At 41.0% G+C, this 26982-nt stretch overlaps 1 protein-coding gene across 1 annotated transcript in view; it reads left to right on the top strand.

Annotated features, from left to right (window-relative positions):
* Positions 1-26982, top strand: part of FBN1 (fibrillin 1) — a 233246-nt gene that overhangs the window by 165935 nt on the left and 40329 nt on the right. The window contains exons 32-44 of the mRNA XM_077764455.1: positions 5179-5301; positions 5445-5567; positions 6728-6853; positions 8851-8973; positions 10705-10827; positions 11127-11291; positions 13864-13932; positions 14029-14154; positions 15346-15468; positions 16127-16285; positions 19294-19365; positions 22818-22943; positions 25646-25768. Of these exons, the coding sequence (XP_077620581.1) occupies positions 5179-5301; positions 5445-5567; positions 6728-6853; positions 8851-8973; positions 10705-10827; positions 11127-11291; positions 13864-13932; positions 14029-14154; positions 15346-15468; positions 16127-16285; positions 19294-19365; positions 22818-22943; positions 25646-25768 (1581 nt within the window). The remainder of the gene's footprint in view (positions 1-5178; positions 5302-5444; positions 5568-6727; positions 6854-8850; positions 8974-10704; positions 10828-11126; positions 11292-13863; positions 13933-14028; positions 14155-15345; positions 15469-16126; positions 16286-19293; positions 19366-22817; positions 22944-25645; positions 25769-26982) is intronic.

Consider the following 26982-nt stretch of genomic DNA (forward strand, 5'->3'; position numbering starts at 1 on the left):
CACTCAGTCAGTCAGTGAGCAAGCATACCACTAAGATCAGAATTGTTTGCCATTAAAATAGCAGCATATCTGGATAATTCTACTTCTCAAACTCTCTGCTGCTTTTCACATGAGAAATGTTACTTGTGGGGCTCAGTCCATGACAGAGAATCATATACGTCAAAACTATCAGGACTTGGTGAGAATTTGTGCCCATTTCCTTCCAGCTTCTTATCACTGCTAATTGTCCTCTGCTGGCTCTCAGCCTGTGAAAACTCTGTGGGTGTTCAGTTAAATAGTCTTGACTCAAATTTGGATCCAAATAGAGAAATCCAAGTAGCCTTCATGTTTGGCCTCTCCATGTATTCGAATGTCCTCTTCCCGATGCCCAGCCAAGGAGATCTCACAGTGTGCCAGCTCCGTTGTGACTGATGGCCAGATGGCGGGAGGGCAGGTGTGTGTGGGTGATACAGCCTCTCCTTGTATGACTGTCAGAGGAGGCCAGAGCAGCCGAGAGCACAAAGTCCTTACTTGAATGTCAGTGGAACACACCCAGATCCTGTGCATGGGGTCTGCTCACACCACACCCTTGCCTGTCAAGACAGCCATGCAAGTAGGACCTTTGAGTCTTTGTGAGGAACTTCGGTGGGGTTAAGGACATTGCAGTGTCAGCCCTAAATTTGCATTTCCTTGATTTTCTTGGCTTGTGTTATTCTTAATCTTAAAAAAGGAATTTTCTGTCTGGAGCAAACTTGTGGGGGAAAGAGAACATTTGTACAGAAAGAGATGTTCTTGGCAAGCATGTGCTATGTTTCCTTCACATTATTGAAGAGTAGATGTTTGAATACAGCATTTTGTTTGCTTGTTTTCCTTATGACTCAGTTTCCCCTTCTGTTTGCTTTTATAATGAGGTACAGTCTTAGGCACAAGTCTCCCATGGAAATAATTAATACATAATAGTTGCCAGTAGTACGCGTGCACATACATACACATGCGAAGACGTTTTACTCAAGGATGCCTTTACACTTTATGACCAGCTCTTTCCTTTTTTTCTAAAGTTTATTTACTTATTTCGAGAGATGGTGAGAGCGTGCATGTGTGAGCAAGCGAGGGGGAAGGTGAGGGCAGAGAGAGGGAGAGAGAGAATCCAAAGCAGGCTCCTTGCTGTCATCACAGAGCCCAACACGGGGCTTGAATTTACAGACCATGAGGTCATGACCTGAGCCAAAGTCAAGAGTCAGACGCTTAACTGACTGAACTACCCAGTGCCCCTGACCAACTCTTTCTAATTCACTTGTTACATGCTAAGAGTAAGTCAGTGAGATAATGACTTAAACAAATATTCACAAAATAAAGAATGGAATATTGGCTCCTGAGTTATCATATCTCCTAGTATCCTAAAGCCTACAATATATGGCTTCTTGCAAATAGAATTTCTTTTCACCTTGAAAACATTGCAATAAAACTGCATGCATTTTCTTGAATTAGAAATTTATGGTAGCATTTGGGGCACCTGGGTGGCTCAGTTGGTTAAGTGTCTGACTCTTGATTTCAGCTCAGGTCATGATCTCATGGTTTTGTGGAATTGAGCCCCTTGTCAAGCTCTGCACTAACAGCACAGAGCCTGCTTAGGATTCTATGTTTCCTTCTCTAGCCCTCCCCTGCTTGCACTCTCTCTCTTTTTCTCAAAATAAGTAAATAAATGTTTAAAAGAAAAAGATATTTATATTAGTATATTGTTGATTTTAAAAGGGCCCACCCTTTTTTTTTTTTAAAAAAAAAAAAGGAGTTTCCCAAAACTCCTTTTAAAAGAAGTGGTAACTTTCTTAATTGCAAGATTAAATATAGAAAGCAAAAAATCCATATGAAAATCAAGATACCTTTGGTAATTAGAAAAGTGGAAAGAAAAAGATTACAGAATTACTAGACTGACACGCTATGATCATCTCTGAAAATTGTACTTAATACAAAAGATGAGTGAAAATTTCTGTAAGTCTGTTAATTCCAAGATTTTGAAAACTCCATAAAGTGGGACTTAGAATAAAGTCCCTATGTGACTAAAGAAATCAGCTCGATTATGCTGCTGTGGCCCAGGCAAGAGAGTGCCAAGAAGGAGACAGGGAAAATGAGTTCTACCTAGTTCTGGCTCTTCCACCCACTGACCTTGGGAACCTTGAAAGTCCCCATGTTCTTTGGGACCACTGTATCCTCCTCTGAGAAACTGAGAAGTAGGGAAGCCAAATTCTGAGTTCTTTCCACTTGAAAAATTCCTTAATTTTATAACATTTAGAAGCTTCCATACTTAGGCAATCGAAACTTATTGTTTCTACTGAACTCAGAAGAGACTATGACAAATAAGAAGGGAAATGAAGACAGGACTCTGCAAAACTGGTCATTAAGGCCAGTGTTTTTACCTGAGGAAGAAAGAAGTGTTAATGGTCCTGTTTGGGAGCCCAGGAGCCCGTTAGGTCAGGCTTACTTTCTTGAATTCTCGTGCATACTTACCACTATTATCCCTGGGCTGGCCTTCCTCTTCATTTCCTTGGAATTTGCTGTGCTCAATTATTCAGTTGGTTAAAGCTTCCAGTCACAAGTCTAAAGCTGCCTGGTATGTGCCTCCCTTGACCCGCTTTAATAACTCAATAGGTTCATGTGGCTGCCAAGGTTACATTAAAATTCACCCATACAATACATTGTGATTGTTCAAACTTTCTTCCAGTCATATTTTCATTTTATGATTATTAGTGATATCACAAAGTATTTTTGTAGGAAAAATGTCATTATTTTATTTTGTGTTTGCTCTAGAAGTTATGAAGAAGCCAAAGATCTCAGGATCATTTCAGGGCTTCAGAGGGAACATTTGGCAAACTGCATGTTTCCAAACACTTTCAAATAATTTAATTGGGCTTCTTAAGTAAACAGAAGGGTAAACACAAGTTGCTTGCCCAGGTTCTTTTTCATGCCACGTTTCAAATGATCACTGAAAATTCTTGTAACATTTCACATGCCAAAACTATCCCTCTTGACCTAAGTTTTGTGTTAGATGTTGGTTTCCTTATAGAGTCATAGAATCCATACTTAGGAGTTCTTGGTCTTAGTTAAGGAAAAAGTTGTTATAAGGTTAAGTACCTGTCTTTCATAACGGTTTCAGTTTGGAGAGTAAAGATGCTGGTGCCAGTTTCAATTTGGACCACCAGTAGGGTGTCTTAAAATTCAACTCAATTCTGACAATATCTACATGGAGATAGTGAAAGACTCCACAGTTTAAGGACTCAGTTACACAAGACTGTCCTCATTTCACATGACAATCACATGTCCAGTTTGTTACCTGTGCTTTCGAACTACTGGCTATTAGTCCTACAAATTAAAGGTTCCCACTTCCCCTCTATCCCATCACAGAACTCAGGAAACCAGCTTACTCACTAGATCACCAGTGTATTATAAAAGGGTATAACTCAGCAACAGCTGGATAGAAGGGATGCATAGAGCTAGGTATGGGTCAGGGGTGTGGAACTTCGAGGCCTTCTCTGAGCAAGCCATTTTCCTTAAATCTCCACATTTTCACCAATCTAGAAGTTTTTTGGATTTTATTGGAGGCTTCATTACATAGGTATCTGACCCCATCCTTTTGGGTTTTATTGGAGGCTTCATTACATGGGCATGATTGATCAAATCATTGGTCATTGGTCATTGATTCAACCCTCAACCTCTCTCCCATGGGAGTCAGGGCTGAAACTGGAAGTTCTAACCCTCTAATCACATGGTTGATTCTCCTGGCAACAAACCCCATGCTTAGGTGAAGTCCAAAATGCACCTCATAAGTGGTACAAAATACACCTTTGTGCTCTCATCACGAGGTAATTCCAGGAGTTTTAGGAGCTCTGTGCCAGAAATAGGGATAGAGACCAAGTATTTATTTATTATTATAAATCACCATATCACAGAAAAATAACATTTCACTTTACATTTTTATAACACTTCTGTACTATAGAATCTGTCTTGGCTAAATTTGGAAATGGAATTTTGGAGAATGGAGAACTTTCAAGAATTTGAAGTCTTTTAGTAATGTTAAAAAATGAAATGCAACTAAATAAAATGTAAAGGTCTTATTGGCTTTATTCCATGACTTACACATCCAGCAGCACCCCATCTAACAAATACAAAGGATCTCTAACGAGGTGTACAAAATGGAAGGCTTTTTTTGAGTGTAAAGGGATATAGAAACAAGGAAGGAGCAGATGGCTTCAGGCAAGGTCACCTTTCTATGGGGACGGAAGAGTTCTGTCAGGTAGATTACCTCATTAGTGCTAACCAAGTAACTCCAGGTTGACTGGTTAAAGGTTTTATTCCTGGGAGAGGCTGCATTTAAGTTGGGTCTTAAGTCTTGGTTTGCTCATATAGGGCTTAGCACAAGTGACTCCATTTTAGTCCTGTTGTCTCTTTTTAACAGTAATATGACCTTAATCTGGTACTCCTTTTACAGAAAAATCTGCGTTGGATTGATTTGAATTTTACATGAAATATGCAAGAAGGCTTGGGTCTCCAACGTGCTAGAACTCTAAGAAGCATGAGGGAAGATGGTTCACTCACTGCCTTAAGGAAAATTCTCTACTCATGCTTGAATTAGCAATACCTAAAGTAAAACTTTTATAGAAATAAAGCATAATTAAATAATACAGTAATTCCATTTAAGAATAAAATATATTTAATATATAGCATATGAGTGAAAAAGTTTTCTAGTATGCCAACAACATTGTATTCCTTTGTATGAGATATGAAAACAATGTGCACCATTACTTTGTAATTGATTTAATAAAAATATCGGGAATAGAAACACGTGACCATTGAGTGTTGATACCATAGAATGTTGGGCAAACCACTTTTTAAGATCTTCAACTTGAAAGAGCTTCATTTTGTTTTGCAATAACTGGACATATTAGAATAATGAATGCTAATTAGAATTAATAACAGCAAGTAGCATCATATTGTTCTTTCTCTATAAATTGGAATTTAAAGCTATTCAGTACATGTAGAGTTATATATGTGGATGCTAAACCAATCTATATTATACTGGAAAGTGTGAAAGTGAAGTTCACACTTCACTTTTGAAGTTGCTAGTTGCCATTGCTAAGTTATTTAAAAGACCAAAAAGGCATCTGTGCTAAACTTTTTTTTTTAAACCACTGGTTATTTTTCCAGACATCAATGAATGTGAAATTGGAGCACACAACTGTGACAGACATGCTGTATGCACCAACACAGCAGGAAGCTTCAAATGCAGCTGCAGCCCCGGGTGGATTGGAGATGGCATTAAGTGCACTGGTGGGTTGGAAAACAGCAGCAGTTGCTTCTCATGAGCTGCATGGGTTATAAACATGAAAATATTTATTCTGCAAAAAATTTGTATACTGTTGACTTTGGAGGTCATGCTTTTTGTTCATAATGATGTGACTTTTTTCCAAAAGATCTGGACGAATGCTCCAATGGAACCCACATGTGCAGCCAACATGCAGACTGCAAGAATACCATGGGCTCTTACCGCTGCCTTTGTAAAGAAGGATACACGGGGGATGGCTTCACTTGTACAGGTAGGCTCGTGTGGGGAAACTGCGGAAATGGCAATCAGAGAAGCCAGGCGTTCCACAGCTTTCAGACTGTCAGGTTTTTTTCTGAAGGCTGGGTCAGCTATAGACAACTTCAAATAGAAAAGATTAGTTATTTGAAACTACATCCTTGTGGAATGGAAATTTGGAGCCAGATCTGTTAGGGCCTCAGAAGCTACTAAATATACATACATGTATATAATTATATAGTTGCTGTGGGTATCGTTGTATGCAATGATGTCATTACTTTTAAAAAAAAATCACACTTCTTTTTATAATCCTTAGCCTTTATATTTTTGTGCCTATTTCTCACTGTGGACTTCTTTCCCACGCCAAACCTGAGTGAGCTTGCTGTAGAAAGCAGTGTAAGAAAAAGGGATGCAGATGTTCTAGAATTCAATAAGATACTGAGATCCATTTCATATGACTTGAAAGCATTAATGTATCCTGAACATTCTGCTCATAGGATAATCATTTAAACATAAAAAGAAACTAAGGCCCAGTCAGTGGTTTACCTGGAATTTTTCCAACTCACTGAAAATTTTTATCATATTTGAAATTGTTTTTGTCTAACTCAATGAAATTTTATTATCATAAACCTTCCATTACTTCTTAGAAAATATTCAGCATTTCATGTATCAGACATATATATATGGTCTGTGTGTTTGATCTGTAATGCCTGTGGTTATTAGCAAAACTGAGTTGAGATTAAGTAGACAGGAGCATTTGGCCTCTTCTGTAGTTGCTGTTCTAGGTCTTTGCTACCCATGTGAGCTGAGTCTGAAACCTAAGAAATAGGCACAAATCACGGCACGTTATTTCCTGTTATGGATGTGTCCTCATGTGGGTGACCCTGCTGGAAAAAGCTTTGATTTGAATGATTCATTTGGCTTATGATTCATTTTATATCACTGGAGATCATTTAAGCATTGAGGATTCCTACTCTGAACCCCACATTCATGGACTAGTCAATGCTCGCATTCAAAGGGGGGAAAAGAATGAGTTTAAACCTATCACATAGAAATTATGACAAAACACAGCTACACTAAGGAAGTTGATAATGATAAAAAGAAAAAAAGTCAGATGTGAGGAACTGGAAAGCTCCTGACTAAGGAAGAGTAACTTGTGTTTCTTTCTGGCTGTAGATCTTGATGAGTGCTCTGAGAATCTGAATTTGTGTGGCAATGGCCAGTGCCTAAACGCACCAGGAGGATACCGCTGTGAATGTGACATGGGCTTTGTGCCCAGTGCTGATGGGAAAGCCTGTGAAGGTAACTGGTGGAGAAGCTGCCCAGGTCCTTTTAAGGCCTGACAAGATTAGGTTATCTAAACAGTCCTGATTTTTTTTTTTTAAACTGAGGAGTGTTTTGCCTTCACATCTAAGCAGGTCAGTTCCTTTTGTGGAGGTATTAGGTCTCCAGTTGGACCATTTTCTCTTTATGCAGAGAAAAACTCAACTTTCTGGCCACAAGCTGCACATCCAGCCATGGCCAGATGGTCTACAAGAGTACATCCATTGGTCATAGGAGAGAGAGGCTAACCAGGTGTGGGTAACTCAGTGTGACCTGTTTATCCCCAATGCTGGGGGAAAGAGCTCAAAGTGCCGGTGCCCTGATAATGTCCTGTTGAAGGATTCTCTTTAAATATGTTTTTAATCTATGCCACGGTTTGGTTTCTAGAAATAAAAGCTTTAAAATAATAACAGAGCAGATAATCTTCTCCACATGTAGAATAATGTAACTGGGTTTGTCTCACATGGTCTCTAAATATCTAATACATGTGAACACAGAGCAGTGCTTTGCAAATCCATTCAGTAAGGGACCCTTGGGGATAATATTATATGTCATTCTGTCTCTCAGTGCAAGGCTCTGTCTTTCTGAGAAGTGTTGGTCAGACAAGAAGAATCCTGGGAGCTTGTTGGCTAAGGCCAGCTCTCACTAGGAAACACAAGGTTCTTCTCTTTCCCCACACTTGTCAAATCTAAGTACATTATCCCGCACTGAGAAGAATTAGTGTCTACAGTGAACTAAAAAGATTTCGGTAGAAGTAAACAAATGATAACAATTGACAGTAGAAGTTTAAATAAGACCCTGATTAATGTCATAACTAATAATTGTTGCTTGTTAATAGGACATTAACTAAAAATCAGTCTTTAGCTATGACATGTATACTAATTCCCTCATATAGTTCTATGTAAATACTTTCCTTTGTTATGGAACCATTAGGTGTTCTTTATACAGTTTATATTAAATATGTGGAGTTTGATATAAAATTCCTCTGGGGCAAGAAATCAGATTATGCTCTTGACCATGTGCCTAATGCCTTGTTTACTTTTACTCTGAACATCCAAGGAAAACAGGTACTGTGCCACCTCGGTAACATAAATAGGCACAAAGTATTGCTTCTTTTCATGCTATAAGGGAAGGTTGTGTTTGTTTGTTTGTTCTTAATACAAATCATTGCTGGCAGAGTGGTTATGGCTATTTAAAGCCGGTCTCAAGGCTGATAATGGGCCTGCGTGTCAATTACACACACGTAGAATGTTAATGTGAGGCAGGGACCAAGGCCTGGAAGAAGCGTCTGTGGTTTTAGATCTCCATCAGCAATACCACGCATACAACATAGCACTAGGGATACAGAAGATTATAAAACTGATTACAAAAGTTACCATAAAGCCTCTGTGGTCTGTAAAATTTTATAACCCACATTAAAAAACAATGTATGATTAAGAACAACAAAAGAATTTGGTCTAAGGTAGCCTTTTTGACTCTTGCTTCACAAAACTGACGTGGATCTGTGTGAAAGACCAGAAATTATATACATCTAATGCTTAGCCTACTGCTTGGCATGTAATGAAGGCTGAAAAAACTGAGCTCTCACCTAAGTGGCTTCACTATACTTGGCAAATCATCTAACAGGCTCTAAGAGAAGCATGTAGACTGATGTTAGGTGGTCTGCCTTTTTTAGTTTTTTATTTGTTTTGAGAGAGGGGAGAGAGAGAGCACATGCTGGTGAGGGAGCAGAGAGGAGGAGAGACAGAATCCCAAGCAGGCTCCGCACCATCAGTGCAGAGCCCAATGCAGCGATTGAAATCACAAACCATGAGATCGTGACCCGAGCTGAGACCAAGAGTCAGACGCTTCACTGAGCCACCCAGGCACCCCGGCAGTCCTCATTTTGTTAATAACATCAGGTACCTAATAACACTGGGCACTTATTTAAGAAAAAAATATTAATTAATTTCTCCCCCTTTGTAACTCTCCTCAAGATATCGATGAGTGCTCCCTTCCAAACATCTGTGTTTTTGGAACTTGCCACAACCTTCCCGGCCTGTTCCGCTGTGAGTGCGAGATAGGCTACGAACTGGACAGAAGTGGTGGGAACTGCACAGGTAAGACATCCATTCCCATCGAACCCTGCTCCCAGGTGTCCTGGGGACCTGGCTGTTGGGCGTCACTGGGACCTCACAAGAATATTCACGGAGTCACAGAATTAATTTCCTGGAACTTGGTACATGTGAGGATGCAGAGGAAAGAGTGGCAGACGATTGAAGGAACAGAGTTTGTAGCCTCACAGTCAAGCTCATGGCTATAGAAGAATGTTCTAGGGGTGCTCTGGCTGAAAGGTCTCCCAGCCATTCCTTTTCTCCTTAGGAACATTTTCAGAAAGTTTCCTTTTGAAGACCATGCCCTGGGGTCATGAGTGTTCTGGTATGGCTCCATTATAACACCCACTCCTTCTCACCATGGCCTGTCCATGGTCACAAAAGAATGTGATACAGAGAAATCAGCCACCAATCTCTAGTGTGTAGATCTTTTTCTTGTAGAGCAGGGGACTCTTAGGGCACATACGAAAAAAAAATTAGAAAACTATAGGCCCTCTGTGGACCATCACTTGGATCCTTTTGGCATTGAGTGCAGACTTTGCAAGACATGTACATTCTCTTTCCTGGGCCACCGGTCTATTCAAGGATATTGAGGAAATATGTTCCATTCTGGATAGGCCCAGGATTTCCGTGAAAAAATGTTTTTTTTCCAGTTACCTACACAAGCTATGATTCAGTGGTTCTCCAGATTATGACCACCGCTACCATGACCACCTCCCTGAAATAAGCCTGGACCAGAGTATTCCTCCCCAGGCATTCTTCTCTTACTTATTTTCTTAAAACTATCATGCCGCCAAGCCAGGCCTCTAGCACACCCCAGGAAGTTGCCTCTCCCCGGCCCATACCCCTTCCTCAGTGCCCCAGCTTACCATCAGCATCATTCTGTCTGACCTCATTTCTGTTAGCCTACCCTGTCCCTCCAAGTTCACATGCAGTCTGAGCAAGTGAATTTTCTGCAGTGGAATCTACAGGAAGGTTACTGGCTCCATGGCAGGCTGGGAGGGAAACCCAAGGAGAAAGGTATCCTCATTTCCCATTCTCTTCTCTCTGAGTCAGCTTGTCTGTTCTTGAGTATTTCATCAGTGTTCAAAACAGACAAAAGGATTACACAAGGTAGAATTTGCCAAAACCCACGTCCTAAATCTGGAAGTCTGTACATATTTTTGGAATAGAATCTGAAAGGGAAATATTCCATACGGCATCAGTGATGGGAGAGTTTCTCGTAGTATGCTTCAGGAAGCATACTAAGCCTCGTGAGTGTGTCTGCCTTGTACTCAGCTGCACCGAGGCAAGCGTGCCCTGTTGGGGAGGCAGCAGAAGTTGCCTGCTCCTAAGGGTTCCCTGGGACATCTTGCTCTAATTTGATGAAATAACAAGCCACACATATTAAATATATTTTCTTAAAACCTGTGTCTGAATTTTTGGTTGACCGAGGTCACAGTAGTGTTTTCCTTTCAGTTACCTTGACTGGAATATTTTTCCTAGTTCCAAAGTTATATTTTCTCCTGATGACAAATTTGAATGCTAAATGCGTTCCAGGGGAAAAAGACCAAAGACTATGACATATTTCCTTCCTGAGGGGTTTTGTTTCAGAAGTTGAAGACCATATTTCTAGGCGTAATTATAACTAGTAACGTTTAAAATTCTTGTTGGGAGCCTCAGATCCACTGCTACCATTTTATGGTGATGTCTGCCCCCCATTGGCTGATAATTGTGCCCTTTGCTGTGTGGTTTTAGACGTTAATGAATGTCTGGATCCAACCACGTGTATCAGTGGGAACTGTGTCAACACTGCAGGCAGCTATACCTGTGACTGTCCGCCCGACTTTGAGCTGAATCCAACTCGAGTTGGCTGTGTTGGTAAGATTTTAAAACTTTTCAGGGAAGTATACTTTTATTCCTAAAGCAGCATTGAACATCCCATTCTCAAATTTTTAAAAAAGTAATACCATAAAATTTTAAACATTTCCTACAACTGATTTATACTTTCAGTTTTATTTCTGTAGGTGAATTCCCAGTATATGTGTTTGGGCACTTTCCTTAGTTTCTTAGTAAAAGTAAACTGTGGTTTTTAAACAGTTTCTGAAATGGATCTCAATGTTCAGTCCTCACATAGAGGGAATCTTCTTGACACTCTTTTGTTTGTATATGGTAAATAGATACCCGCTCTGGAAATTGCTATCTGGATGTTCGACCTCGAGGAGACAATGGAGATACAGCCTGTAGCAATGAAATTGGAGTTGGGGTCTCCAAGGCTTCCTGCTGCTGCTCTTTGGGTAAAGCCTGGGGTACTCCTTGTGAGCTGTGCCCTCCCGTGAACACATGTAAGTGTACTTCCTCCTGTTTCTTACTATTATTCCCGCTCAGGCTGGTTCTCCTTTCTAGATCCACAGGACGGAAGCCATGGAAGGAGGGAGCTGCCACCAGTCACTAGTCTTCAGTCAGGGAAAGGAGATCGAACCCCTCAGCCCTATTGAGGGACCCCATTCCCAATTTGGGTGTCAGAAGTGTCTCTAGTTGGCTTGTACTAAAAGGTCAGGGGGGCCAGGCAGGTAACATTTCATTTCTATGTGAGTGGAAAATAGATAGCATCATTTTAAAGAAGACTTTTATAGGCTAGGTTACTTATATAATATTGCTTACCTTCCAGGAATACACTGATGGATGTGTTGGCTAATTTTCAAAAGCTCTAGGATAGGATAGACTCAAGTGGCCCTGGGTAAATAAGAAGTGATTAGTTAAGTAAATATGAAAGGGAAGATTATTTCTATTCTTATGGTATGACTTGAAAGAAAACTTTAGAATGTGATTTTAAGGACAGAAGTAAGTCTCTTAAAAATAGAAAAGGCTTTACATTTTTCTAAGTGAGTCCTATATTAGGATTCAGTCAGATGTAGCTTCTTAGGCAAAGGTTAAAGGTGCTGCTAATAGTGCCTATTGGGGATAGGTACTGATTCCTTCCCTGCTGAAGTCTCATTTATTCACCTTTTCTAAAATTATTTGTTGAGTACCTAGAGCGTGTACTATGAGTGTGCAAAGATGAATTAGACTAAATTGTGCCCTCCAGACGTGTACAGTCTAGCGAAGTATGGCATAAAGGCTGTGATTCAGTGTAGGTCTCAGTAAGGGAAGAAGGACCAGAAACAGTGCCACGGACAGGAGAAGGAGCACCCCTTGCTCCAATTAGGACTCTATCTCTTGGCACTGATGTAACTTTGGGCAAATTACTTAGCAAGACTTAAGTTTCCTTATTTATGTAATGCCTCATAGAATTAAAAGAAGTCATTCCTGTCAAGCACTCAGAACGGGGATGAATGCTTAGCAGGCACCTCCTTCTTTCTTCTCCTCAGAAAGGGAAGTCAGTTCTGAAATGGCAGAGGTGGTGATGACCTTGTGCATTTGTTCCCTGGACCTTGAAGGCTGGGTGTGACCTGAGAAAGGAGGCTTAAAAAGAGTGGATGATTACAGGAAGAAGAGGAAGGAAAAACTGAAAGAGGAGATAGTTAATTTCATGGACATTGTAAGAAGTGAACTAAGGTGTTTAAGTAGGGGAGTCAGCTCTATTGATTAATAATGATTAGCAAAGCAGAGTGCCTGAGTGGCTCAGCTGGTTAAGTGCCAAACTCTTGGTTTCAGGTCATGATCTCACAGGTTTACTGAAATCCAGCTCTGTGTCAGGCTCCACACTAAGCACGGAGCCTGCTTGGGATTCTCTTTCTTGTTCTCTCTTTCTCTCTGTCTCTCTGGATAGATAGATAGATAGATAGATAGATAAACTTTAAAAATAATAATGATTAGCAAAGCAATAGGTCCACACTACGCCAAACTAGATCAGACCTACAACAGAAATATGTACATGTGTACATTTAGGCATTTACACATAGCATTTCAGAAAGCCAGAGGAGGGATTATCAGATCTAGAAAGACCTGGATGATTATAAAAGCTGATTCTTATTGAAGCTCACCAGGATGACACAACGGATTAGGTTCATTTTTTAAAGTTTACTTATTGAGAGAAAGAGCACATGCACATGTGTGGGCACACATACACGTGGGAGGGGCGGAGAGAAAGAGAGAGAATCCCAAGGAGGCTCCACACTCGGCACTGAGCCCGATATGGGGCTCACCACCATGAGATGGTGACCTGGGCTGAAATCAAGAGTCAGATGCTTAACCGACTGAGCCACCCAGGCACCCCAACTAGGTTCATTCTTATTCACATGTGCCTGTAAGTATCACACTGCTGGTGCATGGCCCTGAAATAAATGTTTTTGAGTGAAATACATGAATGACAGGATTAATAGAGAGAATCAAAGGACAATGTCAAAAGTTGATTTGGGAAACCAAGGGAATCACTATTGCCCTCAGTAGAAGTAGAAGGCAAGAAAGATCTCTAGGCATTAAAGACAAAAGTGGGATGGGAACCAAGAAAGAACAGCTTTTCCTAAGGTTCTGTTTGGAAAGGGTTTTGGAGACAAGCTGATTAACTTTATTAAGGGAGGCTGTACTTCCTAGGAAGTGAGACTGAACAAAACATAAAAATGGAGGAGTTTGTTAGAAAATAAAAAGGAGAAGGAAATCTTGACAAAGAAGTAGTGGTGACAATAAGGAATAAACTATGTTCACAGGAACACGAGGCAGGAGAGTAGGTAGAGTGTTTAAAGACTGAGGACAGTGGCCTTACATCTATTTGGCACATCTAGTAAAAGCCATTTGAAAATAACATGTATACACACAGTTGTTAACTTGCCTAAGACCGGGCGTGAGGGGGGGTGATGCTAAAGATTCCTGAAAATGAATATTTTCAGTTGGATATGTCAATATTTCTCTTGAGGATCCTATTTCTAGAAATTTTAGATACAAAAGAACTCAATTTGATTTTTTTTGTTTCAATAGCTGAGTACAAAATTCTTTGTCCTGGAGGAGAAGGTTTTCGGCCCAACCCTATCACTGTTATATTGGAAGGTAATTCTGTATCCTTGCTCTTAAAGTATGCACATTTTGAGCTTCCTTGGGTTTATTTACAGTGCCGAAGAAATGCTCTTGTTTTTGTTTCGACAGACATCGATGAGTGCCAGGAGCTCCCAGGGCTGTGCCAAGGCGGGAAATGTATCAACACCTTTGGCAGTTTCCAGTGCCGCTGTCCAACCGGTTACTACCTGAATGAAGATACCCGAGTGTGTGACGGTAAATGTCATTATAGGAGGATAAGTTCATTCAGCTATTGAGAACTGACCATAAAAGCCAGGATACAATCACCAGTAAAACTAAGAATTTAGCAGTATAGCGCAATGGTCTAGACATGAACCTAGCCAGGTAAATGTGCCGCACCTGTGCCAGTTTGCATGAACATTACTGACGTGATATCATTTCCGATACACCCCAGATCTTCCTCTTCTTCTGAGGAACGTGGAGTTTTCTTATTATCTTGGACCATCGTCTCACTTATGCCTGCAGTTTTCTGGGCTCTTTAGAAAAGCCATTTTTATTGGAGTAGCTCAGGCCTCACTCATTTCAATGACTTCTGTATTCTGGGAAGCTCTGAGTTCCTTTTCTTTCTGTTCTTTACCACTTATCTGTACTCATGAACTGAAATGAGCTTCTCTTAAAAAGGCAGCCTCTCTGGTTTTATTATGTAAGTGATAATTTCTTTTCATCCTGTGTTATTGGAAAGATGGAGAATATTGACCACTTCTGGCTTTCAAAGCACTTGGGCCATAGACCAGAGTGGGAGAGATGGTTTTCCTCTCTATGTGGGAGTCACATGACTAATTAGGGAAGATACTTCCCTGTATCCTGGAGGAGAAATAATCCTCTGGCTCTCCAAAAGGCTTATTAGGTGATTTCAATAAAGGATGACCTAGTTGAGTATCACAGTATATATGACACAGCTCTAAGACCCCTGGAATCAGCAAAGTTTAGAATCAACCGCTGTGTTTGAAAATGGGGATAGAGGTGTGAAGTACCTACTTCCATTCTACCTTACCAATGCAGATTCATGAAATCAGTTGTTAATGACTTCAGGGTCTATTATATCCTTCCATAGATTTTGTGAACATATGATGTATTAGTGGTCTTTCTGAAGGATTTCTCCACATCTCCATCTCTGCATACCTTCCACGGTATTATGGACTCATCTAGTAGGAACTCCTATCAGAAGGCAAAACCTTTTTATCTGGCACTTCCTTTCCGGAAAACATACACGTTAGCATAGACAAAAGTCATTGATGAATTCAACATCTATTTTCGTTATCCAGATTTCCAAGTGCCCTGTGGATTTTCTCCTTCATTGTCAACATTTATATTGACACCAAGTATCAGTCCATTCCTAAGAGTGAAGCTTTCATATTCACATACCACTTTCTGTCTGGATTACAGATGTGAATGAATGTGAAACTCCTGGAATCTGTGGCCCGGGGACATGTTACAACACCGTTGGCAACTACACCTGTATTTGCCCTCCAGACTACATGCAAGTGAATGGGGGGAATAATTGCATGGGTAAGTTCAAGTTTTCCTTAATCATGCGTGTCTGGTCTTCATCTGCAAAGAGAAAAAGAGCTTGTAAGCCCAGCCCCCGGTCCTTAGTGTTATGTTACTCATCAGACCAAGTACTGCCTGCCACCCTTTCACTGTCTTTGTGAGAGCCTCCTCCCTTGTAAACCATAAGCTTGGCCTTTTTTCTCCACCTTGTGTGGGTGGTTGGGAGTTTTCTTTAAAATGTAATGTTGGAAAATCCCAAACAACGGTTTAATAGTGCTTCTTTTGTTTGACTTTGGGTGTATCTTTATACAATTATATTTACAGCACTGACCTACAGTATTAAAACATCATGAGTCGGAAATGAGAAAATTACTGCCAAATAGCAGTGGAGAATTGTTACTAAGAGTCTGGATGGAGAGTTGTGTAAAGTTTATTAATGCTCTGGCTCCATAATGACTTAGTTCTGTGGCCCCAAATCCCAGGGAATACATTTCTCAAAGTCCCCTTTCTTATAGCAGCATATGTGGATAGAAAATTGGGTAAGAGCAGGCTGTTCCTGCTCTCATCCAAGTCAAGTTACAATAAAATCCAAAAGAAACACACTTGAGTGTGTTGAGTATCCCCTTAGACATCCATCGTGCTTTCCCCCACGGCATCACCAACCCCTTTCCTCTAGATATGAGAAGAAGCTTGTGCTACAGAAACTATTATGCCGACAACCAGACCTGTGATGGAGAACTTTTGTTCAATATGACCAAGAAGATGTGCTGTTGTTCCTACAACATTGGCCGAGCATGGAATAAGCCCTGCGAACAGTGTCCCATTCCGAGCACAGGTGAGTTACACCATTACCAAAAACATAGGTTGATATGTTACCCATGGATTGTTGGGGGAAATGAGTCTCAGCCAGGGAAGAGAAAAAAGTCCATCGGTTATCTTCCTAAGCAAAAATTAGCTCACAGAGGCAAATGTTTTAAGTCCACAATTGACTGGTCCATCCAGTTGAAAACTGAGTTACAGAACACATGGTCTAATTTGTATACTAGTTCACTCGCCAGACTTACAAACACAGCATACAGGGTGGGGGTGGGGGGNTGGTCTTGTTCCAAAAAGAATTTAAGGCAGCCCACAAAGATTTGAATGTAAAATAAGAAGGCCTAAGGCAAATGGCAAATAAGAGTAAGAAACTTGGAGCTAGGAGCGAGGCTAATATGCAAAAATCCAAGCTGGGAATTTCTACATACTTGCCAAAGATGAGCAATAAGTTTGGCTCCAAACTTTCTAGCAGCTCATATAAAAAGGGAGAGATAACCAAGTCTGTGAGTCTCAGTGACTATAAAGCATACTTAACACTAAAGGAAGTGCAACTCTTAGTGATACTGAGATCTGAGAAAAATGTTTTCTTATATCCTCATAGAGAAAAATCTATATAATGTTATTGTTTAAAGAAAAAAGTCTAACCCATGTCCTGGGAGTAAATGAAGTGAAATGGTGCATGGTTCTTATATCATATGGTAAATGATGACATCATTTACTAATGTTCCCACTTAGAGTAAATAAAGTGTGATGCAATTATTGATGAGAGTATTCTGTAGTACCTACTCCTTTCTCCACAGGGATCTGTAAGATACTAAATCTCTTGTCTGATTACATGTGAAACAGAATATTCTGTTTAGGTAAAATATGCTAGTTCCTCCATTGTTTACTCTAGAAATAATGTATTAATCATCACTTAGAATTACCTAGGAGTTATCCACAGTCTGCAAGATGTCTCTGGACCAGGGGTTGGCCAAGTACAGGCCACGGGCCAAATCCAGCCCACCACCAATTTTTGTGTGGCCCAAAAGCTGAGAATGGTTTTTACATTTTTTAATGGATGGGAAATACCAAAAGAATAATATGTTATGTCCTGAAAAGTATATGAACTTCAAGTTTTCTTGTCTATAAATAAAAGTGTATTAGAACACAGCCACACTAAATTTGTTTCTGTATTTCCTATGGCTGCTTTCATGGGATAGTTGAATAGTTTTAATAGAGCCTGCACAGCCTACAAAACCTAAAATACTTACTCTTTAGCCTGCTAGGAAAGAAATTGCTAACCACTGATCTTGACCAATGGTCTTCACATCTTTTGATCGTACATACCTATCCATTAAAAACCTGGGGGTTACACGTACTTGGTGTGTGGGTTTCCATGTAAAACTATATGCGTATATATCTCTACATATATTTTTCAGTTTGATTGAAAAAATCCACTTACTATTGCATTTGTTATTTTCATGAACTGTTCTTTTAGAAAATATATACAAAATTAATTTTTTAAATTGGATTTTACAAAGAGAGATGAAAGTCTTAGTAGTATCTTTTGTATTTTTTAATTTTTAATACAATTTATTGTCAAGTTGCTTTCCATATAACACCCAGTGCTCAATCCCACAAGTGCCCTCCTCCATGCCCATCACCTATTTTCCCCTCTCTCCTACCCCCATCAACCCTCAGTTTGTTCTCAGTATTTAAGAGTCTCTTATGGTTTGCCTCCCTCCCTCTCCTTAACTAGTTTTTCCCTTCCCCTCCCCCATGGTCCTCTGTTAAGTTTCTCCTGTTCCACATATGAGTGAAAACATATGGTTTCTTTCTGTCTTTCTCTGCCTGACTTATTTCACTTAGCCTAACACCCTCCAGTTCCATCCATGTTGCTACACATGGCCAGATTTCATTCTTTCTCATTGCCACGTAGTATTCCATTGTATAGATAAACCACATCTTCTTGATCCAGTTGTCAGTTGTTGTGTGTTCCCCTAGAGACTGTTTTGGAAACTCCTACTAAAGACTTTGAGTTACTTTCAGAAGTATCTGAGTTAAGAATGTGCATATTCTTAATCTAAAATGCAAGATTTCTTATTCATGTTGAAATTTGGCCAAATCTAGTCATGGCTTTTCATTTAGGTATGTAGTCTGTACACATTTTAGAAGTTCCTGGATGACCAGTGTCAGCTGGCATTATAAAAATAGACAGATATTAAGGAAATAAAGCACCAAGAGAAGAATGTGCCACATTTTGATTAAACTACTTCCAGAGACCTTTTATACTTTTTAGTGGGTTTGACCAATAAGGCAATGGCTACCTTGAGCTTAAATTGATACCATGCCGTATCAGTTACAGTCTTGATCTGAAATTACAGAATTTCAGAGTTTATGCAGGATGGCAGATGACATTTAGTTCATCCTTTATTGTCAACTGTGATGAATTCAGACGAGCAAGAGAAAGATAGAAGGTTAGGAACGGGAGAGAGAAAGAACGAGAGAGCTGCGCCAAATGAAATCCAGCTCCAAAAACTGAAGTAATGACATAAGTTGGTTGTTTGAACTGAATTAGTCCTTAATAGACCTGATGTCAAAAAATTTGGCTAGTTTGCTATGGTCTCCCCCAATATACTGAGGAAATGACTTTTCTAAGCATTCCTCAGATCCTAGATCCCTTCATGCGAGTGGAAAGAGGCACTCTTGCCAGTCCCTGGGTTCAGAACTGAACAACATCCTTCTAGAAACCCAAATTCCTACAGGCAAGCTCATACAAATGCGTGGGCTGTGATGTGGAGACCTCTGCTTCTTCCTCAGTATTACGTCAACATAAGGTCGCTTTTCATTCAGCGTTTGCCTTAAGGACAAGGTTACAACATCTGTGAGGATTCTCAGATTTATTTTTTGTTTTAAATTCCTCAAAATACAGATAAATATTTTGCAAGATGTTTCCAAAGTAATTTCTTTTGGCCCAGTCATTGCTCTTTGCTGACCCTTATTTTCACTCCTCTCACCCCATCTTTGTTTAATGAATTACTGCAGATGAATTTGCTACACTTTGTGGAAGTCAAAGGCCGGGCTTCGTCATTGACATTTACACCGGCTTACCTGTTGGTGAGTTATGATGCCATTGTTGGAGTTTTCTTTGTTTGCCCTTGTGTTTGAAAACAGGAATACACACCCTTATTTTGCTCAGGTTGTTTTTTTTTTTTCTTAGAAGGAAAAAATAGTCAAACAATGCCATTTAGTTTTACTGAAACACTGATTCTTCATTTGAAACAAACCACAAACACCCTGTGTCGCTCCACCTAATTGGCAGCAGCATTTGTTGCTCATGATTAAGGGGACTGGAAAGCTTTTCACAAAATTACAATCAAGCTTAGTTAAACCAACCCTAGGCATCAACAAAGAGAGAGATTCTGGGAGTAGGGCCAGCTGACGTTTGATTTGACTATAATTCCCAATCTTTCCTTCTGACTATGACCTGAGTTTAATATGACTTTTCATACCAATCTCTATGTGCACGTTGTACGCATAAATCCTTTTGCGGGGTCAATTTTATCTCCTACAGATTCTCCTCAGGTCATCTGCTTTGGGAATTTCAGAGGTGCAATAATTAAAAAAAAAAGAAAAGCTTTCCAATCACAGGCCCCATCTGGTAACTGGAGCAGAGACCACTGCGGTGCTCGAGATGCCTGTGCAAGATTCAGAAATCTTACACAGCGTTCAGCCAACGGAAGCAATGCCTTTGTGGTTTAAAAGCAAATAACATAAAAGTAGATGGAAAGCTATTGCATTCTCAGAGTTTTTCCCCAGTGTGATTTATATGCATCCTCAGATGCCCCTCTTAAGTCCAAGCAATTGTGTCTGGTAGCAAACATCACCATTTGCTTTGTTCTACCTTCTTCCTAATAAGTAAACTGAAATCCACATCAGCCTTTCCAGTGACCTTGTTTAAGAAAACAAGGGTCTGGTCCAGCAATCAGCCTGGCTCCCTTAGTGCCAAATCCATATGGCTCCACAGTCTAGTCAATGTCCAAAGAAACTTCATGGTTTGGAAAGAAAAACTGCTAAATGACATTGGCATGAAACACCTGGCCTTCACTGCTTTGTTTTTCCCCTTCCCCAAAGAGATCTTTTCATCTCCCTAGAATCTCTGATCCGAAGATAAGTGGTCTTTAATAATAATGGTTCTCCACAGACGGACCAGGCATGTCCCCCAGCAAGGCCTGCCCTCCGAGGTTGGCAGCAGGCAAAGACTCGAAACAGTACCAGCGTCATCCACTAGTTGAGCTGGAGACGTCTTGTACATCAGCCAGTCCAAATGCACTGCTTTACAGTTGAGGGGACAGACAGACAGGGGAAGGGACTCGGCCGAGGTCACCTTGCTAATTAATAACAGAGCTGGGACCCAAATCCAGTCCTGACTCACAGCTTGCTTTGCCTCGAGCTCTTGAAAGCTGGAAATGTGATAGTTAGCAATATACTTATTGTTACCAAATTCCACCATGACAAAATATTTAGATGACTGAGAAACTTTGTTTTATTTGAGCTTTATACTCTCCTTCTGAAAGGTCTTAAGATTGTTGGCATATAGAACCCATTCGTATGGGGTTAAAACTATAGCAAGTTTATTAATCTTGTCTTAAAATATAAACTTCTCCAAGTTGAAGTTCAAATGAAATCCAGACAGGCAAAGAAAATATAATTTTTAATATATCCTTTTGCTATTTTATGCCTAACAATGGCTAGAAATTTGACCCAGTCTGTTATTGTTAAACTTGATAATACATCACTCGTATTTAAAATAAATGAATGTGAACATGATGTTTCATGTTTTAAATAATAAAAGAATGTAGTCTGAATTATCTTTTTGTTTGCTGAGGGTTCACAGTTGTGATGCTACTTTGCATAGCCTGTTAAGAAAATGAATGGTAAATGTGTGAAAAATCCAAAAACATGATCACCTGCATTCAAAACAGCAATATACTCGAAGCTGTTTTTTCCACTAAAGACATCAATTTGCCTTCAAACAAAATCAGACTCTTTAGAAAAGGAGCTAAAATAAACCTGTGGTCTGTCAAATTTCTCCTTCAAAGCAGGCTGGCTTCAGAGTATGATTATTCTGAAATCACAGTAGTCTCCCATGTACAACTGTGGCCCTTCTTATGACTTAGGCAAACAAAGTCCTTGCAGAGGCTCCTGACTATAATATGTAAACAGAAGTGTCTCAACAGCGAGGGAACAGAAACCTGGGAGGCTGGAAAGACCAAAGCTTTACATCCCCTCCCAGCTTCTGAAGCGCTTTGTGAAATTCCACCAAGCAGTGGTGGAGGGGCCCTCCAGGATAACAAGTAATTCGATTGTGGTTTTGTGAAGATTGTTGACTGTGACGTGCAAAAGCCTGAGGGAGGTAGGACAGCCTGTTAGCAGATTCCTGGTGTCAAATCCTGACTCGGCTTCTTAATAGCTTTGTGGTTTTTGGCAAGTTCCTTCCGCTGGCTTGGCCCCCATTCCATCATCTGCATAGTGACAATTGTTAGAGTACCTGGAGACCATCTCATAGAGGGGCTGCAGTGATTCAGTGAGTAAATCCAGGTTGAATGTTGAGAAATATGCCAGGTATATGGCAAGTGAGACACTACTAACACTTAACTATTATTATCCTAGAAGACACTGAATGGTTGGGAGTTGAGAGCAGGTCAGAAAGAGGTTGGATCCCCAGGCTGGTGAGGAGGTGAGACCTGCCCACAAGGCCACCTCACCAGCTGGCCAGCCCTGCTCTAGCAGCCTGTCTTCTGGCTCTGCTGTCACTCCTGTTTGGATCCTGTTTTAATGCTCACCTGTCCCAACTTCCAGATACTGGCTCTTAAATTACCAAATTTTAATTGACGCTTAACATTGATCAGACAGCGTGGTAGGGGTGATAACACAGTGGTATAGCAGCCATCCCCAGCCCCTGGCCTTAGGGAACCACAGTCTGTGGCTACAGTGCTTCTCAGTGCTGGCCCCCACAGTCAGCGTGGGCTCAGCTCACAGCCCCAGACCTAACGTACCTCCTTTTCAAAGCCATGTGAAGGAGGAAAGGGGACTTTGAAGAGGAATCTGAAAGATCAGAGCTGGCTATGACCATGGGCTCGTCTGTCCTTCACCAGCTGTCCTTTCCCATTCTAGCCAAACAGCACCACACACTTTGGGTAGAGTGGCCATTTATTTTCAGCGGTCACTTTATTCTACTCATCTGGTACATAGTGCCCAGGGGGTACCAACATGGCTCCTACCTGGTTTTGTTCTGAAACAGAACCACAAAGATCTTAAATCCAGATAGACTCATGAGTGCCTGAAAGCACTTTAGTTATTTCAATTTGATATCAATTGATGTCCCCCTTTCCATCATCTCCACCCCAAACACACATACCCACCCACACACCCATGCACTTTGTCTTTTTTTGTTGTGGACCTTATGTAGAACATCGGGTTAGAAGCTGCTGACTCTCAGTGCCGACTGACCACACACAGAGATCATGTGCCATGCTGTCACTCATGTGTGGCTGCTCTGTTTCCAGACATTGATGAATGCCGGGAGATCCCAGGGGTCTGTGAAAATGGAGTGTGTATCAACATGGTCGGCAGCTTCAGATGTGAATGTCCAGTGGGCTTCTTCTATAATGACAAGTTGTTGGTTTGTGAAGGTAAGTGATGTCACTATATCATGTCCAGGAATGAGCCAACTGACGAGCTACTTACCCACACACACTTGGCCAATTTCACGACGTTGGAATTTCAGCAATCCATCAAGCTCTAGCAATAGTGCAGGGCACCATGTGGAACATCATTTTTGCATGGAAAAATTTCCCTTAGTCCCAGTGGAAAAAGCAGGATGTGCACTCACAGCCCGGTCCCATACACAATATATTAGATTTCCCAGCTGATACAAGAAAGCCTTGGGTTCCTGGGTGTGTCGCATAGATTGCTTTTGTTTCTCATTGCTTAAAAGTGAGCATGAGTGGTGGGCAGTCATCTTTACTTGAATCTCAAAATTAGTGTTCTCTTCCAAACGGAGCCTGTGCTACTCCCAAGTGAAAACAAGGTTAATGCAAATATTCCAAATGCATGAGAGAATTCCAAAAGGCAAGAACAGCAAATTCTATTTTATATGAAGAATGTTGGCATACGTGCAAGTGGTACTTTTTTCATTTTCAAATTACCTCCCCTTACCATGTGCATGTACTGTGATGCCGTACATTCCTCACAGCACTTCATATTTTCCCTACATCTGGGGAAGATGGTGCACTCTTACGTGTTAGTAAAAGGGACGTTATTGGTTATTAAATATACCATGTGCCTTAGGATAGCTGGAATAATTGTCTATTTAATACACGAACTTGGGGCCTCTTGCAGAGTTTTTGTTCATGTCACAAAGGGTTATTACCCCTTCGAGCATATATGGAAACACATATGTCAACACTTTAATGTTAAAAAAACCTTTTTGCCCCCTAGACTAGGGACAACTTACAGACGATGAGTAAAGTTATGGTCCTAAGCACATGCTCATTAAATTCTCTTCACCAGACTTTTAGTTACTACAGCCAGGTGGGCACATGTTATTCTGGCTCCTGGGGAGGGGTGGGGAATGGGGTGATAACGATTCAGAACCTTCCTTAGCAAATAGTCATCTCAGACCCTGGCACTAGCCCACAGCAGATGATCTGATAATCATAACCTTCCTCTTAGCCAGTTGTCCCCCTTTCATACATGGCTAGGATGTCTGCCACCTTCCTGGGGCCTCTCTTGTTTTCTTCCATTCAGAGATCCCCAACCCATAGGCATGATCACCCATGATGGCCACATCAACCTAGACCTCACTGTCCACGTGAGATTGAAAACCTGTAGCTGTATCAGTGTAAAACACTTTGCTGTCAGGGTAGTACTCAGTGGACATTGAGATTATAAAGCACTCCAACTTTTGGTTTTCATTTCACAGAGTATCCATTCTCGGGGCGAATGTTTATTCCAGGGTCAGCTGCTTCCTAGCACACTCCTAGCTCTCAGAATCAGAAAATGAACGTTGATTTAATTTATGCCTCTGTAACCCTGAAATTGGAATGGATTCCAGAAGTGATTTAGGGAATGCTCATACATCTGTTCTCCCCAAGTATGCATATAATCTGATGCTAGGCATCTGATGCCTCACAGACATGCCTGTCTGTGTCTCAATTTGGTGTCTCCAATGACAGGCTACCTTCTCTGTCTCTGTACGCTCCTAAGACCACGGCAGACCTGCTGGGGAGAGTTGGTACTGATCTTGGGTCCATTGAAACCCAAGGCAGGCATACATCTGCCCTTGTATCTGTTATCCAGAGAGGCACACCCCACCCTACATGAGGCAGAAACTCCCACTGACCGACGGTAGTCCTCAGGCTTTTCCGCCACACAGTCGTACACCTGTGAGGCACAGGTTGATGTATATGCTGCCCCTTTGTGGGAGCTTCTTGGGCTGAGCCTACTACTTTGTAAAACCCCAGCACTGGTGCTAAGAGCCAGTTCCTGCCTGAGTTCCAGGCTATCCCCTTTACTGGGCTCAACCGGAGTTAGATTGTTTCATAGGAGTAGGGGCAGGGAATGTGTATTTTGCCCCAAGGCATATCCTGGACTGTGGAGAACTTTCACAGTGCCATGAATTTGAACTATATTAGCTACCTGGTTTAAAAAAAAAATAGGCAAACAACCCCCCTGAGTATAGTCAAAGCTCTGAAGCACAGAATATCCATTTATTCTTTTCTTTGATAGTGAGAGTTGGGTTGTTGTCAGTAGTTTTATGTGCAACCTCTCATATTAAGTTTCCTTGATTTGACTACCATGTGGCAGTAATTTAAGCAGGAGCTTCTACAGCCCTGGAGTTGATGGCACTGGCCCGTGAATCAGGAGCACCAGCATCACTTGCGGGCTTATTGGAAATGCAGAATTTGAAGCCATTCTCCAGACATCCTGAATCAGAATCTGCCTTTCACAAGGTCCCAAGTGATTCCTATGAATATGAAGGCGAAGCAACCAATGAATCATAAAACCCTGGGGCTTTGAGCAAATGCAACATTTCCTAGGATATTTAGTTTATACCATGCCAAGCACTGGTCCTAACAGCTGAGTTTTGTGACTTTTCTTTTATACACGAGCATCATTAGAGTCCACATGTGGTCATAAACCAAGTACTTGCGTTTACGAAAAATATACTCAGTAAAGCAGAAAAACTAGAAAAGAAGTCTTAAAAGTCTTCCACTGTCTGTTCAATGGAACTGATCAAAAAGAAGAAAATAGAAATCTATTTTAAGTGAGGGGCTTCGTCGACTTGACTACGTTCTGTTCTCCTTCTAATTAAATTCTCTTCTGCTTGGAGATATCGACGAATGTCAGAATGGCCCTGTGTGCCAGCGCAATGCCGAGTGCATCAACACCGCGGGCAGCTACCGCTGTGACTGCAAGCCAGGCTACCGCTTCACCTCCACGGGGCAGTGCAATGGTAAGTGCCCCCTGCTCCCGGCTGGGTGGGCCCCTCAATGGGCCATCTCCAGCAGGCTTCAGATTCCTTCAAATTTTGTGAGGTTAGCTTGAAGAATACATGAGTATTCTTACTTAGACTGCTAAGTTCTAATCATGAGCCCAGCAAAAAAGGAAAATTATTGAAATTTCTAAACCTTTGTAGATGTGATGTTTTCAAAATGAGAAATCTGTCCTATGTAGACCTAGATTTCAGATTGGCCTATCTGCTGCCCTGCTCCAGACACCCCTTTCCTCAAATACACACCCACACCCACAGTCCCCTAACCAGTAATCAGGGACAAGCACTTTTTTTTTTCCTTTCACATGATCCCCCCTTAGGGTGGGAGGTTGTCACCACTACAGCCACATACCCCAATCTATAGTGAACCTCTCCTGAGCGGAGTTAGATTAACCTGCATGAACACAAAGAACTAACAGCAGCACTTTTCCTCCTAAACATCTTATGGAACTGAGGGCAGTGAACATTAACAGCCTTTTATTAGCTACAAGTCACCTACAGTAAAATGAGAAACTGTCCCCTAGAGGTTAGATTTTGTTACGGTTTACTTTTGTCAGGGATGTGGTAAAAATAAGAAGGATGAACATGTTAGCTCGTACGGATGGTAAAGTTTTAAATATCTGATGGCATCTTTTAGCCAGTGGCACCAAAATGAAAACACTGCTGTTTCAGCCCAGAAGCAAAATTATACCTCAGAATGATTTTCATGTGAGTTTTTGAGTAATTATAAATCATTGTATATTTAGCATGGAGGTCAGGAAGAATGTGTTGTTTTGCTATCGTTCATTTCCCAAGGAGTTTCCTGGGTATTTTATGCATTTGTGAATGAAACAACACAAGGGAACTCGGTCAAATTTTCCTTGGACTTCCTTGCCTACCAGCGATTAAGTGGTAGGAAGTGCACTGCTCTCTGTAGGGTATTTTGCATTGTTTTATTAGACCTTGGTGGGAAGAGGGTGTAATAGCAGAACAAAAACTCACTTTGAGAATCAAGGCTTGTTTTGTTGGGTTTAAAGGAACATGTGCAAGTGTTTAGCATTTTGTCAACAAAGCAGTTGTTATCCATGTATTAAAAAACAGGACAGGAAAAATGGGGACGTCTCTGATATGAGTCACAATACCCTAGTGTAACTTGGCATTTATAGCATTTCCCTGCATTTTGCTCTTAATTTATA

This window comes from Crocuta crocuta, unplaced genomic scaffold (genome assembly GCF_008692635.1).
Source record: "Crocuta crocuta isolate KB4526 unplaced genomic scaffold, BGI_CrCroc_1.0 scaffold102, whole genome shotgun sequence".
In the NCBI taxonomy this organism is placed as follows: Eukaryota; Metazoa; Chordata; class Mammalia; order Carnivora; family Hyaenidae; genus Crocuta; species Crocuta crocuta.